The following is a 19152-nucleotide window of genomic DNA, read 5'->3' as shown; positions in this document are numbered from 1 at the left end:
GTGATTGCATATGTATGGATGAAGATGCAGATGATCAAGGAAAGAATATACATGACATTAACATGAAATACCTGAGAAACGTAGGCAAGGGAGTTCATCCACGTGTTTTGTGGACTGAAGATCATTTCAAATTTAAAATATATTACCTTCTTACATTTTTTAAGGAGGGAAATGGCAATTAAAATTAAAAAGCAACTAAAATCTACAGAAATGGTAGATTTGAGAAGTGATGCTAATTTCCTCTTCACATCTAAATTATCTGCAGTGCCTTTAATGTTTCATTTCTTAAAACACTTTTATTAAAACTGCATTTTCCCCACATGTTCCATGTGTGAGTGGAAGAAAATCCCTTCTAATACTCCACATTAGTCTAGAAAAAGAGAAGCAAGCTCTGCTATATTCCTATCTTCAATAAATCATGTAGTGTCTTCTCAGAGGGACGTATTATGACTAGTCCCAGTAGTCACCCTCATAGTCTTTAATTAGAAGTTAATCTTTTATTGCAAATTTTAATTCCAGTTGCAATCTCCTTTACAAAATTAAAATTCTTGTTCATAGGACATGTAAAGGAAATAACATGCTATCTTTATGTGTGTGTTTTATAATATTGTTATTTGGAATAGTAAATTCATAGAATGCATGTGAGAGATTAAAAGATCAAATAAATGTGGTAATATACTAATATTGATCATTAATTTTATTAATAGTGAAGTAACATATTGATTTATTTGCATATGCACACATAGATCAATTGCTTGGTATGAAATCCCAATGTCTCTTTTGCCATGTGGCCTAAAGCATAAAGGAATAAATGATATTTTAACTTAAATTTTGGTTTAATTAGGTTAGTAATATGTAAGTTGTTATTTTATAATATGCCATGTACATTAAATTAATTTTATCTTAAAAAAATACAACATACAAAAAAATTCAGCTTTTTGTGTACATAGAAAGTCTTTAAATAATAATGGTTTTAAAATAATATCAAATCTAGATAACAAAGAAATAATGCCACTCACAAACATTCAAAATTGTAACGTTTTTATAATTGCTTAAGATTGTTTTGGTCTACTGTGTTCTAGTTGGTGTGTTTCAAATACATTTTTAAAGTAAAATGTCATTCTTGACCTTATGGGGCGCCTTAGTGTATGCGAGAGTGGCAAAAATTCATACACTGACAAATATGTGAAATAATTTAGAATAAATTATAGTTTTGAATTTCAATTTCAATGTTTCTTTGTTTCTCTAGGTGGCTTTTACAGTACTTTTTGATTTGGAAGCACTTCTGAAGATATGGTGTTTGGGATTTACTGGATATATTAGCTCATCTCTCCACAAATTCGAACTACTACTCGTAATTGGAACTACTCTTCATGTATATCCAGATCTTTATCATTCACAATTCACGTACTTTCAGGTAATACAAATAATGCCTATTTGTCTTTAGAAATTTCTTTATTTCCCCAGTAAATACCTGTCACATTATTTTAACAACCACATGGAATTATATATGATATTTATATAAAACTATTATGGTAAGTATGAACTTGAGAAAGGCACAATGACATCTTAAAAATTAGAAAAGTGCATTCATAAATTGTAACAATTGCTTTTTAAAACTCCTGAAAATTCACAGGAACAATGTAGATATTTTACTTACTTTTCCTAAATTAGCAGTATATAGATACACATATTTTTATGTATGGATAACACATATCTATACACGCGTATCAAATTTTAAACTACGTAAGATGTGGGCACAAACTTTAAAGAGTAGGAAACATTAATTTAATCCCAAGTGTTTATCTTCCTTCTTGATAAGGCTAAGTGTTGGCTCAACAATGATTTATAATGAAAATATTAAAGGTTTATAAAACTTACCTTTACGGATTGTAATTAGTCATACAGTATTATTTATAAATGTCTTACTTACTTCATGATGGCACTTATAATTCTTATTTAACTTATAATAATTGGATATCTTTTTAAAATGTGATATATGGGCCGGGCGCGGTGGCTCACACCTGTAATCCCAGCACTTTGGGAGGCCGAGGCGGGTGGATCACGAGGTCAGGAGATGGAGACCATCCTAGCTAACACGGTGAAACCCCGTCTCTACTAAAAATACAAAAATTAGCCGGGCGTGGTGGCGGGCGCCTGTAGTCCCAGCTACTCAGGAGGCTGAGGCAGAAGAATGGCGTGAACCCGGGAGGCGGAACTTGCAGTGAGCCGAGATCGCGCCACTGCACTCCAGCCTGGGTGACAGAGCGAGACTGTGTCTCAAAAAAAAAAAAAAAAAAAAAAAAATGTGATATATGGAGTCACATTGCTTTCTAATTATGCAATAAACAGTAATTGTTAGTTACATTCTTTGTTATTATTGAATATAGCGACGTGCTCACTGTCCTGGTAAATACTTAGTCAAAATGATAAAATATGTCTACATGGTATTCTAGTCAAAAACACCTCAGATATAGTCATTTTCCTGATTCAAACTTGGTCATTTATATAATTTATCATGGAAATACCAGAATGCGCATTGTTTTCTAAATAGATATTGTTAAATATTTGGGAAATAAAATGACAGTAGAATTTTAAAGAAGTAATTTTGAGAAACAGGACTCTAACCCCTTAGTAAAAATAATATACATTGCAACTGTATTGATTTTATTTATTAGTAATACCAAAGTATTATTTTCAGAACAATACTCACTTTATCTGCCAGATCACATGTAACTAGAGACTTTTAGTACCTGGGGGAAAGGACATGCAAATATAATTCACAAAAAGTAAAAAGCAAAACCCCCCACAAACCCAGGCAAAAAGCTGAGCCCTTGTAATCACAGCTAAGCATATTGAAACCACAGAGGGTTTTCATAGTTCAAGCGCTCACTTCCCTCAGCATCTGTGGATGTAAATCTCTCCTCATTTATTGAGTTATATCCTGAAGCTTGGCTATCATAAGTGACATGGCTGGGGCAAGAGATATATATGTTTAAAACTCTTGATACAAAATGTGCTTTCCAAACATTCATGTGATTATAAGCTCTTGTGCACTGCTCTCTAGATTCACAAAGTTATCATGGCCATTGAGTACCTACCTTAGGGCATCATTGCACATAATTATAGAGAATATCCTTTATATCAAAACAACAGCATACCTTTTTTACAAAGCTATTAAAGCAGCCAAATTAAGAAAATTGGTGTTGCCTATTTCAGCAAAGGTACAGTATAAAATATATTCAGGGCCTTAAAATTGCTATAATCTCTGACATGCCATTTTTCAGTAAAAAGTTAGAAAATATCAACATTTGTGTGCAAAATATTTATTACAGAATTGTTAATGAGAGAAAAAAGAAAACTTTAAATGACAAACATTTGAGGAATAGCTTGATAAGTCATAATGTGAATTTAACCATAAAATTATAATTATGATGAGTTTTTTATAACTTAGAAATATGACTGTTTTATTTAAATGATAAACAGTATAAATTATATTATACACATAACTACATATATGTATGTATATATTTATTATATACATATGTAAAATACCTATACAATGGAAAAAATGACTACAGAGAAATAAACCAATTTATTACAAATTATTAGTCATCTCTAGTTTCTTACTCTTGTCACCATGTCTGATTTTCCTACTAGTCTGTTTTTTACAAAATATCTAATATTAGCCTGCAAGGCTGTAACCATTTTATAGATAGATGATAGATAGATAGATGATGATAGATAGATAGATAGATAGATAGATAGATAGATAGATAGATAGATGATAGATAGATGATAGATAGATAGTAGATAGTCAAATCATAGTGAAGTTTGCAATTTCAGTTCTGTCTTTGATTTTGGATTATTCTGTAATTGGTTCTGTTTAATTTATGTTAATGATTAAGTGATTTTCATTTGTGTCTCTCTATACATGGCCATGCTTATGTTTTTCTAATGTATTAATAATGAATAGAAATGATCTCAGTTAATTTGTGACTAGAAAGTAAATCTCTTGAGAAACTGAGGTGTCACAAGCGTTTTTGCAAATCTGCATGTGGAGAATCCACTGCACCAGACAGAGTGGCTCTTTGTATAAAGGCCCACACTGGTCTTCCCTATTGGTCCTCACACTTCTCATTTCAACCAACCTTTCTTTACTGTGTTGGCAACAAGTCTTTCCTTAGACAATCTCATATTTGTCACATTTAAATGAAGTAATATTTAGTGCAAAGTGGCTTCCTTTAAAATATTAGTTATCTGTTAGACTAATTACTGATGTTATTCGTGTATTTATTCAAGTGATATTTCTGAGCTTCTACTATGTGTCGGCCACTGTTCCAGATACTGAAGATGGAGCAGTGGACAAAGCAGAGAGGGTTCCCATTTTATGAAGCTGAAATTCTAAAGGCAAACAGTTCACAAAGAAGTACACAAAGGAATGTGAAGTACAAGTACTGGAAATGTCTTAAGGAAGAAGTGTGCAGGGTAAAAAGCATAGAGATTGTGTAGTGGGGACTATTTTAGATTAGTTGTCCATAGAAGCCCTCTCTGAAGAGGTGAGGTTTGAGCAGACTGAATGAAGTGGAGGAGCAAACCGTAAGGAGGTCCGAGGGGAAGCATTCCAGGTGGAGAGAATCACATTGAGCATGTCCTGAGCAGGGTGCATGATTGATGTGTTCAAGGAATAGCACAAAGGCCAGTGTGGCTGGGCTGCAACCAATGCAGGGCAGCATGCCCAGTGGGAAATCATAAGGTCTTGCAGAATGCTGTGGTTCTTACATATCTGTATCATCACGATGATATTGACTGGTGCTTCTTGTGAATTTTCTGTGTGTCGGGAACCTTGCTGAGTGCATTGTCTCATTTGTTTCTCATAACAAGCCCTGAGATAAGGACTGTATGTGTAAACTGAGGTCTCAAGAAATCTGTTGACTTGCCCAAGACCACATACCTAGCAAATGATGGAGCTAAAACTTCTTCCCGGCCGGGCGCGGTGGCTCACGCCTGTAATCCCAGCATTTTGGGAGGCCGAGGTGGGTGGATCACGAGGCCAGGAGATCAAGACTATCCTGGCTAACATGATGAAACCCCGTCTCTACTAAAAATACAAAAAATTAGCCAGGCCTGGTGGTGGGCGCCTGTAGTCCCAGCTACTTGGGAGGCTGAGGCAGGAGAATGGCGTGAACATGGGAGGCGGAGCTTGCAGTGAGCTGAGATCGCATGACTGCACTCCAGCCTGGGCCACAGAGCGAGACTCCGTCTCAAAAAAAAAAAAAAAACTTCTTCCCAAGAACTTGAATTTCAGAGTTCATATTCTTAACTGTGCAATTTCTACAGCATCTCACTACAAATCAACAGAGTGACCTTTAAGAGACGGACTCAGAAATGTGACCAGGAAAATGTGTTTTAGAGACAGCATGTTCTGAAGTGCTTATCTTTGAGAGTATGGTTTACTTTATGTTGTATCTATAGGAACACAAAATCAAAAAGCTTTGTAGGGTAGATAGAGTAAAAAACCTACTGATCCCTGAATAAATGAAAAGGCACAATTAGACTCACTGACAGGGATTTTTCCTTTCTAGGAATGCAAGTTTAACCTTTGAAAATGCTGATCAAATCACCTATGTGGAAGTGGTATTAAATAGTTCCATTTTTTTCAAGCTGTTTACAGTTAGGTACTGAATTATTTATGTCTGAGAATAGACAAATCTGATAAAAATGTGAAATCTTTCCAGATTATTATTCTGGAAATTAACCTGAATGTTAATACTTTAATAGTTCTTATGGTAAAGCTGTTTGCTTGTTCTTTGTATAGATTATCTGAGAGTAATATGTCCTGATTTGGGAGTGTATGTTAAGAATTATAGCAGGATGGCCAGGTGCGGTGGCTCACGCCTGTAATCCCAGCACTTTGGGAGGCCAAGGCAGGCGGATCACGAGGTCAGGAGATCGAGACCATCCTGGCTAACACGGTGAAACCCCGTCTCTGCTAAAAATACAAAAAATTCTCCGGGCATGGTGGCGGGCGCCTGTAGTCCCAGCTACTCAGGAGGCTGAGGCAGGAGAATGGTGTGAACCCGGGAGGCGGAGCTTGCAGTGAGCCGAGATCGCTCCACTGCACTCCAGCCTGGGCGACAGAGTGAGACTCCGTCTCAAAAAAAAAAAAAGAAAAGAAAAGAATTACAGCAGGAAAAATTGGTAGCTGCACCACGTGGTATGATGCTTAATTTGAACAACATAATTTCTTACATACGTTTAAAAATTGCAAATTAGCATGAAGGAAACATGCTTTAGTCATTTTTTTCCATTGGTTTACTTACATGCTGTAAACCATATCATTTGCATTCTGCAGACAATAGGAATAAGACTGACCACTGATATTTCCTGTTAAATCAAAGTAAATGCAGTAAACGTGGTTTCAGGTATGGCAAAATTCAGAGGCTGATATGGTGTCGGGGGCTTAGTGTATATCTTCACCTACCTTTCTTCTGTTGGTGTATCGGTGTCATTCTTAAGCTGGTCTTCTCTATGTGAAGGCAAAGATGGCTCCCAGGAGCTCATAGTTTGTGTGACTCTTACAGCAGTACCCATTGGGGATTAAAAAAAAAAAGAAATAGAACATTTCTTATTAAAGGCATCCAGCAAAAGCCCTGAGGATGACTCAGATGACTGTGAATACTCTGGCCAGATCTGGATCATGAGGGTTGGGGAGTCCTTTTTGCACCTCTGTACTAAGACTGGGGTAGGAATGATTTGCCAAAGGAAAACCAGGCAGAGGTGAAGAAGCTAGAGGCACTGGGAAGCCAAAAACAAACAAATGTTATTTTAGACATGTAAAAATTAAAATCTAATTTTTAAAAATGCATTTTCTGTTTCTTACTGTATTCCAAATACACTATTCATCTTTAACAGACAACTCAATCTCTTATTGACATCAAAAAATCTCGGATGATCATTGTATAAACTATATTTCATTTATGCCAAGAATGCAATTTTCCTATGTTAATATCTCTGAATTTGGGAGCTGTTATAATCAGTGGTGTGTTATACTTTAATTGGCAGCATTTTTTTATTTCTTAGAGCTACATACAAAATTGATGACATCTTAGACTTAATGAAAAGTTGTATTTTTCACACTATATACTTCAGCTTTTAATTATGTACTAATTTATACATACTAATCATATAAATATGTCCTTAAAAGCTGTGTCTTTGTGTTATACTTGCTTTGTAATAGTAGCCATTGAATCCTATTTGTCCAACACAAAGTTTGGCACATAGTAATCAATAAATGTTTGTTAAACAAATGAGTGAATAAATTTGTCAATTAATTACTTATGTTTTTTTACAAATGTGTGTATGCAAAACATCTAAATATATCTGTATATATTTAGGGGTGTGTGTGTGTGTGTATACACAGTCATGCATCACTTAACAGCAGAGATACATTCTGAGAAATGCATTGTTAGGTAATTTTGTTGTCGTGTGATCATAGAGTTTACTTACACAAACCTAGATGTATAGCCTACTATATACCTAGGCTATATGGTATGGCCTATTGCTCCTAGGCCACAAACCTGTGCAGTGTATGATTACACTGAATACTGTAGGCAATTGTCACACAAAGGTAAGTATTTGTACATTTAAACATAGCTAAATATAGAAAAGCTAAGTCTTATAGGACCACCATCCTATACGTGGCCCATACTTGACTCAAAAGTTATTATGCGATGCATGACTAAAATATATGTAAATGTACACACATACACACATATATATGTGTGTATATATAGAGAGAGAGAATAGTTAAGTACATATAACAAAGATCCAAAAATATAAAACTTACATAAGACAGAAGTTTATTTCTCTGCAGCAGTTGGTGAGTATGCAGGGAAAGCAGGTGGCTGTGCCCCCCATGGTCACCCAGCCTGTCGGGTTGGACAGGACTGTCATATTCTGTGCAAGCCTTCTATTTCTGGTCCAAAGGGGCTACACTGTTTGTTTCCATTTCCAGGCAAGAGGAAGGTATTTTAAAAAGGATTCAGAGAAAGTTTAACTTAATGCACCAAAACTTGTACAAATCATTTCCTCTCACATTCCATAGGTCTGAACCCAGTCCACTGGAGACAGCTAGCTGCAAGGGAGACTGGAATGTGTATGTAGGCTATAGCCCCAGGCAGCCGCTTGCTAGGTTAGAATTCGGAAAGTTCTGTTTTTTAAAGGAGGAAGGAGAAAATGGATATTGGGGTGATAATCTCAGTAAGAAGTAAAGATTCTTGGCAAAAGTTTGCTTCTTTTTCCATTTCCTTGTGATTTTCTAATAATACCTAGGAAAATATTTTATGAGACAATGAATATAACTAATAGAGGTTGAGTATCTGTATCCCAAATGCTTGGGACCAGAAGTGTTTTGGCTTTCGATGTTTGTCAGATTTTGGAATATTTGTATGTATATGCATAATGAGATAGCCTGGGAATGGGACCCAAGTCTAAACACAAAAATTGTTTATGTTTTATAAACACCTCAAATACATTCCCTGAAGGTAGTTGTATGCAATATTCTTAATAGTTTTTTTATGCATGAAATAAAGTGTGTATACATTGAACCATCATAAAGCAAAGGTGTCAGGTGTAGAATTTTTCACTTACGGCCTCGTATCAGCACTCAAAATGTTTAAATTTTTGAGTATTTTATGTTTTAAATTAGGAATGTTCAACCTTTATTGAATTAAAGGTTGCCTTGCATATTTGAACATTAGAAAAATATCAATTTTATTTCAACAATATGTACACTATGAATATCATTTTGTACAATCATATAATATGTTAAAACACTTAGTTCATCCATTCATTTGGGATTTATTGAGTTCTTGTTATGTGGCAGGCATTGAGCTAGACCAATGGTTATTCTATTGTTAGTCACTAGATGTTCAAATGCAGAGGTATGATTTTCATAAAGAACTATAAAATAATCTTTTAGTATGAACATATTTAAGATTCGGTGTAAAAAAATGATCATATGTGTAAATAAATGTTTGTCTCTCCCTTGATAGGTTCTCCGAGTAGTTCGGCTGATTAAGATTTCACCTGCATTAGAAGACTTTGTGTACAAGATATTCGGTCCTGGAAAAAAGCTTGGGAGTTTGGTTGTGTTTACTGCCAGCCTCTTGATTGTTATGTCAGCAATTAGTTTGCAGATGTTCTGCTTTGTTGAAGAACTGGACAGATTTACTACCTTTCCGAGGGTAAGAATTTTAAAAATGCAGTAAGTTAAATTCATTATTCTTATTTTAGTAATAATGATTAACATCAAAGTAATTTCACTTTAGCAGTGGTTCAGAAATATTGTCCTATTTTTGATAACTTGGGATAATTAGATTTTAATATTTAAAATTGTCTCTTCTGCAGGGTACAGGTATTTGAGACCATTTTCAGCGTTGTAAGATTATATATCAATTCTAAAATTCTGGAAATAATCTAATAGAGTTAGATGCTGAAACCTGAATGCTAGGGTTCTTAGCACCTATAAATTAAAATACAGCAGAATTTTAAAATAAAGCTTACATTTTTGTGTTCAAGAGTGTTAACATATTTTTAATGTTTTATAGTTTATATATTGTTATGTTAGTCAGAATCTAGAAGGAAGCTTTTGATTTTCAATAAAATAAAATTCATAGGCTCTTCAGATTTTAAATGTCTCTCAGCTTTCTCATTAGAATTCACTTAGGCTAAAAAGGAAGTTAGAAATCAATGGATCCATAAACAAAACTCATGTAGGAGATAGAGCTCCTAACCAGAAGGACCTTGAAATTGAACTCCATGTGGACTTAGAAACGTAAAAAAATACAATGACCAGACAAAGAATGTATGTATTTTTACCCTAAGTTGAAATAGTAAGGACTATTATATGGTGAATTAGTCCATTCTTACACCGCTAATAAAGACATACTTGACGAAACTAGGTAATTTATGAAGAAAAAGAGGTTTAATGGACTCACAGTTCCATGTGACTGGAGAGGCCTCACAATCATGGTGGAAGGTGAAAGGCACATCTTACATGGTGGCAGGCAAGAGAGAATGAGAGCCAAGCTAAAGGGGAAACCTCTTATGAAACCATCAGATCTCGTGAGACTTATTCACTACCACGAGATCAGCATGGGGGAAACCGCCTCCATGATTCAATTATCTCACACCTGGTCCCTCCCACAACACATGGGAATTATGGGAGCTACAATTCAAGATGACATTTGGGTGGGGACACAGCCAAACCATATCATATGGGAAGAATAATATTGGGGTAAAAACAACATATATTTTTAAAAGTTAAGCTTTGACAGCAAAAGGGTCTGTACTTTTCATGGATAGCTTAGCTTTATTTTAGGGATTTTTTTAAAAATCCTATGCTAAATTTATGATTTGAGCTACCAGTGTTGGAATTCATCCTTTCATAATGCAGATTCTTCATTCATGTGCCACCAAGGATTTGTTGAATGCCTTTAAAGAGTCTGGTCATTTAGGTAATCATGGGGACATAAGTCCTCAAGAAATTCTCAGTTGAGGGGAGGAACCAGTAGGTAAGCACAGGGCACCACAGTCCTTGATGAAGGCAGACACCAGGTGCTCTGGGGACACAGAGGCAAGGCATGGATTCTCAGGCATGGAAAAGTCCAGAAAGGCTTGTGGGAACAGGTGGCTCCAATGGCTGGATGTAACCAAAGGAAGTGCAAGGGAACAGATTCCCATCACAGGGACAGCATGTTCTAAATGTCTGAGGTGAGCAAATCCTTGTTCCAGAACTTAGAGAGCAAGTACCATCAATGGTAAGAGGAGGACAGAAGGCCAAGGAACTCTGAAGTCGGTTGAAAGTGTGATCGTATTTGTCATGCCAAACTCCTATCAACTCTAGTAGGGAAGGCACCAGGTTCACGAGGCTGAAGAAGAGACCCAGAGCCAGCAGACGAGACATGGGGTTTCATTGAGGGCTTACATACGGGGGAGGGAGTCCAGTGGTGGCTGGCTGGTCAGAGAACCAGACCTGCTTGCAAAATGCATACAATTTACATAGCATTTTTACTTAGCACACTCCCCCAGCAACCTCCACGTGGAAATCTTAATTCACCCCGGACTCGGGGCCTCAATTCCCTGTAAAGCCAGTGTTCCACAGGAGGAGATGGGGGCTCAGATGTTCCTCATAAACAAGGAGTCAATCTCTGGGTTGGCCACTCCTAGATTCCCTAGCTCAGAACACACACTCAGGTGTGTCTGGCAAGAAGGGTCATTCTCAGGGTATGCCTGAGTTATTGCTTTCAGGTGCACTTACATATGATGTTTAAGTGCTGATGAGAGAGGGCAAGTAGATAGTGAGGTTGCAGATGGGTGAGATAAGGAGGATGACGGCAAAGGTTCCTGCAGAGGTGGGAGAAGGCAGTACCCACAGCAAGAGGACAAAGATTGGCCTTAGATAGGTGTTGAGCTGACAGGTGTCGAGGTGATCCTCAGGACAGCAAGCCAAGCTGAAAGTTACAATCAAGACTTTGTTCCCTCACTGCAACAGTACAGGCAGGAGGCAAAGGTAGGCACTGCTCCCCAGCTCTCCAGCGTCCGGAGGTGTTGGTTAAGGGTCAGGTGGATCAGCAGGCATGGGGGAGGAAGGGCTGTTTTCCTTGCTAAGCAGTCCTGGACAAAAGGTTCCAACCATTCCTGCACCCAGGAAGGGGAAGCATAAGGAAGGAAGGGATAGGAGTAGAAAGGAACGGAGCCAGCATGGAGGAAAGTGCCTCAGCTGGGCTCTAATCAGGAGGCCTCTGCACGGAGGTACCTGGTCTGGGACTGCAGCTATGGCCATGATCCCAGCTGGCCTGGCAGGGCAGAGCTGAGTCATAAATTGCAAGTCCCTCCAGAAATGGCAGTGCCCTGGTCATGCACCATGTCAAGGGTGGGGATGGCAGTGGTCCCCTGGGAGGTCTCCCAGGCAAGGCCTTGCCATTGCCTGTGATCAGGTCTGAATGGATCACACATAGGATTTTGGCCAGGAGCATGACTCCTAGAGAGGAGGCTGGAGGGAGGCAGGCCAGGATGATAGCCACATCATTAGGCCTCCCTTCTCTGGCTCTGCCCCTTCACTGGGTAAATAAAAAGAGCAGCTGGCCTTCTTCCCCATGGGAACATGGGGATGGTTATTCCAAGAGTTAAAGAGGTAAGAAACACAAAAAGCAGCTCAAAGATGGGTTTATTTTGGAGAATAAACTTGAGAGGAGCTTCTGGCCAGTTTTGCTCAGGAGCATTCTCTCTTACAGACTAAGAGTATTTAAGGGTGTAGGAAGTGGGGAGCTTATTGCAGGTTCGGAATGTTTCTATGTGCGGGAAAGTTTATTGTGGGGTTGGGATGTCTGGTTGGAGGGAATGCTGTCTCAGGCTTGCCGTGTTTCTGGTCAGAGGGGGTTTATCTTAGGGTTGGAATGTTTTGGTTATGCTGACATTAGGCATTAGGCTGATGTTTGGGTGCTTGATTTGGGTGGTTTTTTAATCAAGGGGAACTTAACATGGTGGTGTTTCTCCAAGACGACGATCTCCTGCTCTGTCAATCCAGTCCCTACAGTTATAGAAAGGAAGAGGGGTGGTAGGTTCTTTCTGGCTACTTCCTGCTGCGCGGGGGGTCAGAGGGTTCTTTGGTCTTGGGTTGATTGTAGGAGTAATGCCATCTGTAGATGTTTTTGGGTAATTGTGGGATGGCCATGATCCTGTCAATTAAAAAATCTTTGAAAAAGGTGAATTAAGCCAGGTAAGCACATTAGTCCTAGGCATATTATTAGGAGAGGGCCCAAGAATGGGATGGTCCGTGTTAGGATTTTGTTTCTAAACCAAGAATGTATTTGGTTGTTTTGGTATTCCTTTCACGTTGTAGCCCTTTAAGCTTTTCAGCAGCATCTCTTACTAGGCCCAATTGGTTGAAATAGAAGCAACATTCCTTACCCAATGAGAGGCAGAGACCCCCTTTTTCAGCCATTATAAGATCTAATCCCAGTCTATTTTGGAGGACTGCTCCAGCCAAGGAGTCTAGTTGGTCTTCGACTCTTATAAGGCTTTGGGCTATATCTTCTAATAAATCCTGTAGTTCTGTTGAAAGAACTTTAAAGTATGTTAAGGAGTTGGCCAGTCTGCCTGCTCCCAATCCAAGCCCGGAGGTTATACATAAGGTGGCCATTAAAGGAATGACTTGGATTTTCCTCCTTTTTCTAACATATTGGATGAATGGAGCAGATAAAGATTGATTAGGAGGAACTAGTCCAATGGAGGGAGAAAGACAAACTAGGGTACACGTTCTGGTCCAGTTGGTGGGGTGACAAAGATATGTGTTGGTACCACACAAAAAGAACAAGCCTTTGTCATAAATACAGGCGGAGATAGGGAAAGAAAATAAGCAAATTAAAGATGGGGTGTTTTTTCTTTCCTGTGGTTTTTTACTCCAGGTGGACAAGGAGGAGGCCAGGGAGACATCCACTATAGTAGAAATATAGGAAGAGTTATTTTGTACACATTTAATGCAATCAGATGTTGCACCATTGATATTGAGCCATGGAAAAAGTTGGGCACTAGGGGCAGCACAACTTAGGCAGGAGGCATTGGTTGAGGGAGAGGCTGTAAACGAGCTGGTTGCAGAAATGCTCCATTTCTTTCAGTTGATACTTGGTAGCCAACATGGTTACTTTGATGGTCAGAGGGGTGTTTAACAATGATAGTGTGGTTGCATTGGTTAGATGTTAAGGACCCTAGAGGGAAATTTCCTTATGAGGCTGAAAAGCAAAGTGAGGCTTGTTGTAAAAGGAGGGTGTGTTTAGTTATGGGCCCTTCAATGGGAGGGTCTTGGGGCTTAAGGCATTGTAGAGTTGTAATAGGTTTGAAATACTTTGTTGGCCTGATTGGCCCTGGAAGTGAGATAATCTCCAAACAGGGTGTCAGCTCTTTCAAAAAAGGAAGCTCCATTTGGGAGTTTATAAGTTAGGGTTATATTTCCTGTTAAAAGGTCATGAAGGGGTGTAGGAAGGGCTGTGTAAGCTGAGGAAGACAGCAATAAGCATATCCAGCACTCTGGAGCAAAGGAAGAGTTAGCTTGCAGCAAGAGTGTAACGTTTATAGAGCATTCTAGTTTGAGAGCAGTGAGGAGTGGTTTTATTGGTGAGGTTGATATGATTAGGGAATTTATATTGAAAGAAACAAGCAAAATGAGAAAAAAGTTATTTGGGTAGTAGTAAAGTCCTGGAAAGTTCCTTGAAGCCATAGGTACCATAGAACAATCAGAAACTGATTTGGATGTATAATAGGAGCTTCATAAGGGTACTACTGAAGGTCTGTAACAAGGTTGGTTAGGAAGCAATGAAAGTTTGGGAGAGAAAGAGACATAAGCAGCTTATGTGGATTTCTCTTCCTTTTCCTCCAGGATTCAGGTGAGGCGAAGGGAAGTGGGTCCTGTGGAGACACAAGAGAAGGCTGAAGGGGTTTTAGATTTGGTGGTTTGGGTACGTGGTGAAGGGAAGTCTCTTTTCTTCAGAGAAGTATAATGAAACCAGTTGGGGAGTCCCTGGAGTTTTGCTGCTGTGGGTGTAGTAAGGATGATCTGGTAAGGTTGCTTCCATTTAGGTGTGAGGAGGGAATTGGGGGTAGGACTGGGATCTTTTATCAGAACCCAGTCTCCTGGCTGTAGGAAGGGATTAGAGGAGTCGACGACAAGTTGTGGCAGGTATTTGTCAGCATATTCCCAAATGAAATGGCGGATGGTATGTACAAGAGGGGAAACAAGAGGGGTTGGTAGAGGTGGGGCTTGACCCTGAGGTGGACCAAAAGGGGCAAGTGGTCTCCCATATGTGAGTTCAAAGGGGCTGAGTGTTAAAGGTTTATGTGAGAGCACCTGAATTTTTAGAAGGGCTAAAGGCAAAAGTGTAACCCAGTCTTTATGTGTCTGGAGTGAGTACCTGGTGAGGGTGTTTTTTAGAATGCCATTCATTTTTTCAACCTTTCCTGAAGATTGAGGTAGATAGGGGTTGTGTAGTTTCCAGGTGATGTGTAGGGCTTGTGCAAGTGTTTGAGTAATCTGAGAAATGAATTCAGGGCCATTATCAGATTGAAAAGAAAGAGGCACCCCAAACCTGGGGATGATTCCTGTTATTAATTTGGAGGTGACATTAGAAGCTCATTTGTTGGTTGAGGGAAAAGCCTCAACCCATCCCAAAAAGGTATCAACCAGAACTAAAAGAAATCAAACCCTTTCTACTGGGGGTATATGGGTAAAATCAATTTGCCAGTCCTGTTCTGGAAGGTGTCCCCTAGCTTGATGGGTTGGGAAAGAAGAGTGTCTAATGTTGGAATGGGGTGAAGCTTTCTGGCAAATAGAGCATTGATGGGAAATGGCTTTTAACTGTTCCTTTATATTTGGGGTTATGTGTATATGGGAACTTAAGAAGTGTTGTAGAGGGGAATGGCTAGCATGGAAGAGGTTGTGAATGTCCCATAAGAGAGTTGTTTTTTTCAGGGTCGGGTAGGACTAATTTGTTTTGTATGAACCAGTTTAGGGGGTTTGAATTGTGCCCCTGCCATGATTAGTTGTTGTGTTTGGTGTTCTGGATAAAAGAAGGGGATATGTTGTATGAGGGGAAATAAGTATTGGGGAATTGAATGATTGGTTGAGGCATGTTTTGCCCAATAGTCAGCCTCATGGTTCCCTAAAGAAATGTGGCTTTTGTCTGATTGATATCCTTTGCAATGAATAACTGCAACGTTTTCTGGAAGTAGAGATGCCTTTAATAGATGATGAATGAGTTTTCCATTAATGATAGGGGTTCTCATAGCTGTGAGATAGCCCTGTTCTCTCCAAATTTGGGCATTGGAATGGACGATGTTATAAGCATATTTAGAATTGGTGTATATTTTGTGTGTTTTTTGCTAGGGTTAGTGCTCTTATTAGGGCAACTAATTCTGCTTGTTGGGCGGATGTGCCCAAAGGCAAGGGGGCAGCCTCTATGACTCTTCTAGATGGGAGAGAGTGGGTATCATAATGATATCCCTCAGTGATGGCATATCCTGCTTGGAGAGGAGGGTTTTTTGATGCACTGCCATCTATAAACTAATCTGGGGCTCCCTTTATGTGAGTGGAAGTAAGATGGTGAAACATGGTGAGAGAACTTTCAATTAGATCAGAGCATGAGTGTTGGTCAGGGTCTAAAATCGGTATTGAAGGTAAAAGAGTGGCCAGATTAGGTGGGGAGCATCTATGAAGACAGACAGTGGGTTGAAGGAGGGTTAAATGTAGGGCTTGCATATGAGAGGATGAGATGGGGGTGAGCACCTTATGGCTGACCATATCTTGTAGACTGTGAGAAGAAAATACCTAAAGGGGTTTGTAGAACATGAGTTTTTGTGTCTCAGGGATAATTAGAGAGGCTGTGGCCAAAATTTTTAAGAAAAAGGACCAGATTTTATAAATGGGGTCTAGTTGTTCTGAAAAATATGCCACTGTTGAGAAGGAGTCTCCCATCAGTTGGGCTAATAGTCCAAGGGCCTGATTATGAGAACTATGTAAATATAGATGAAAAGGTCTTAGGAGGTTTGGAATGTCTAAAGCGTGGGCCTGCAATAAGGCACGTTTTAGATGAGAAAAAGCATGATAAAGGTCTGGGGTGGGAGTGAGTGGTTGGTCAAGATTTCCTTTTGTGTGTTCATAAAGGGGTTTAGCAATAATGGCAAAATTTGCTACCCATAATCGGAAATATCCCCCTAATCCAAGAAAGGAAAGTAAGTCCCTTTCTGTTTTAGGAAATGGGATTTTTGAACACCTTGCTTTCGTGCCAGCAGCATTTCTCGGGTATTTGGAGTTATGATCAGTCCTAGGTATGAAACTTTTGGAGATGTTAATTGGGCCTTCCTTTTGGACACACGGTACCCACATTCAGCCAAAACATTTAAAATCCTGGTGGTGTGTTGAATACAATGGTCAAGAAAGGGGCTGCAAAGGAGTAAATTGTCCACATATTGCAGCAAAATCCTGGGTTGTAGAGGTAGTTGGGAGAGGTCTAATTGAAGGTCTGACTGAAATAGGGAGGGCTGTCTCTAAACCCCCTGGGGAAGGACAGTCCAGATGAGTTGTTGGGAGTAGCCTGTGTCAGGGTTGATCCAAGTGAAAGCATAAAGGTTTTGAGAGGAGGGACGTAGAAGGATAGTAAAAAAGGTGTCTTTGGCCAGGTGCAGTGGCTCACGCCTGTAATCCCAGCACTTTGAGAGGCTGAGGTGGGCGGATCACAAGGTCAGGAGATCGAGACCATCCTGGCCAATATGGTGGAACCCTGTCTCTACTAAAAACACAAAAGTTAGCTGGGTTTGGTGGTGTGTGCCTGAAATCCCAGCTACTCAGGAGGCTGAGGCAGGAGAATCACTTGAACCAGGGCATCAGAGGTTGCAGTAGATTTTGCTACTAAATGTACTATAAGAAAAAAAAAAAAGGACCTTCAAGTATTTTCAGAAATTTTTAAATTTTGGAGTTGTGAATAAGGGCTGTGGGCCTCTATTTTTAAAAAATGCATTTGAGAGTCTGTACTTCTGTCCCTACAAGTCCAATTGTGCATCAATGCCCCATTGCTTTTTAGCTATGTAATACTGGGCAAATCATTCTTTACATTTTTATTTTTCACATCCAAGATGTAAGCAGAAATGTGTTTTTTTTCCTTCTGCATTTTGTGTATTAAATAATATACAACTATGACACAACTGGGCTTAGAAAGTATTTTTAAAAGACTAGATTACACCCTATGTAATATATTTGAAATTGATAATATTATCTGTATAAATGACAAGGCTGCTTTTTAGATCCATGCCTGACTTAGCCCCTCTATACTTGCTCTATTTTCCGGCTATAATAGTAATCAAGTAGTATTACATTTTCAGATCTCCAATTACTCATTGCGCCATTTTGCCTGATTATTTTGACCATCTTAATGAAAGCAGCTCAGCCGCTCCCAGGCCCCCTAATCAGTTATTCAGCAGCTGACAATGGTGACAGCCTGAACGTGTGAAGTGACTAGAAGGAGTATATTTCTCCTTTCACATAAATGTTATTAAAGGTGAAATCCATGAAGAATAATAAAATTTTACAAGGAAATGTTAAAAAATATTACAATTACAAAAGGGGTCATTATCATCCCTAATCAAATAAAGCACCATCAATTGGTCATACTTGCCTGATAGAAAATCATTCAGGAAAGATGATTAAAAACACATTTTCCTCAAGGCTAGATTTGTCCTCAGACACTCATCCCTGGGTTTCTTTCCCCTCCCTTCTCTAGACATTATCTAGTAGTTGAGTGCTTAAGGTACGTTGATTAATTATAGTATTAGCCAAGGCACAGGACATGACCAGAACAAATTTTCTGCAAGAAAAATCACATGATGTATTGCAAAGTGAAATAGAGACTTTAAAAATCAGCAGTTGTCTATGTTATCTTGACTTGGGTCCAAGCCATCTTGGAGGCTGCCTCCAAGCAATGTTTATAGGGCTGCAGAATGGTGTGGGAAAATAAAGTGTGGAAGCACATGGGAGGCTTGGGGAGGGCACTCACACTGAATCTGCTTCAGCACTATTTACCAGGTGTGCAGTCTTAGGTGACACTTAATTTGTCTGAGCTTCATTCATTCTTAAAATGGTAATGATGTCTATCAAACAGGCATGATAACTAAGAGCCCTACTTACAGTTAGTAAGACTGAAGCTTGGAGAGCATGCATAACCCACACAAAGCTACACAGCTGGACAGCTGGATTTGAAGTTGTCTACTGCTTCTACCAACTATTATCCATTAGGTCACTTCTAGCCAAGCAAACACACTAGAAAGCTTTCAGTTAGGAAATATTTATTGAGTGCCAAGAATATAAATATTTTGTCAATCTGTACCTGGAAGGAAAGGCCTCTGGAAGAGTTCATCACAAACTTCCCAGAGGACTTCAGGAAATCAAGAAAGGTGTAGAGGTATTAACGTTTTGGGACATAGCCTGTGAATGTTAGAAATGATCATGTCAGGATCCCAAACCAGCACCTGACAGTCTCTGTGCCATAGCAGAAACAGCATTTGTCTAAGAAGATCCCACACATGAGACAGGTGAAAAGATGT

At 39.0% G+C, this 19152-nt stretch overlaps 1 protein-coding gene across 6 annotated transcripts in view; it reads left to right on the top strand.

Annotated features, from left to right (window-relative positions):
- The window catches only part of NALCN (sodium leak channel, non-selective), a 358797-nt gene that overhangs the window by 174237 nt on the left and 165408 nt on the right, over nucleotides 1-19152 (top strand). For all 6 annotated transcript variants that reach the window (XM_032151251.1, XM_032151250.1, XM_032151248.1 and 3 more), the window contains 2 exons: nucleotides 1250-1417; nucleotides 9057-9248. In XM_032151251.1, the coding sequence (XP_032007142.1) occupies nucleotides 1250-1417; nucleotides 9057-9248 (360 nt within the window). The remainder of the gene's footprint in view (nucleotides 1-1249; nucleotides 1418-9056; nucleotides 9249-19152) is intronic.

Source organism: Hylobates moloch, unplaced genomic scaffold (assembly GCF_009828535.3).
Source record: "Hylobates moloch isolate HMO894 unplaced genomic scaffold, HMol_V3 SCAFFOLD_4, whole genome shotgun sequence".
NCBI classification, from domain to species: domain Eukaryota; kingdom Metazoa; phylum Chordata; class Mammalia; order Primates; family Hylobatidae; genus Hylobates; species Hylobates moloch.
Note: the sequence above shows the minus strand (reverse complement) of the source record. Positions and strands in the feature narration are given on the sequence as shown.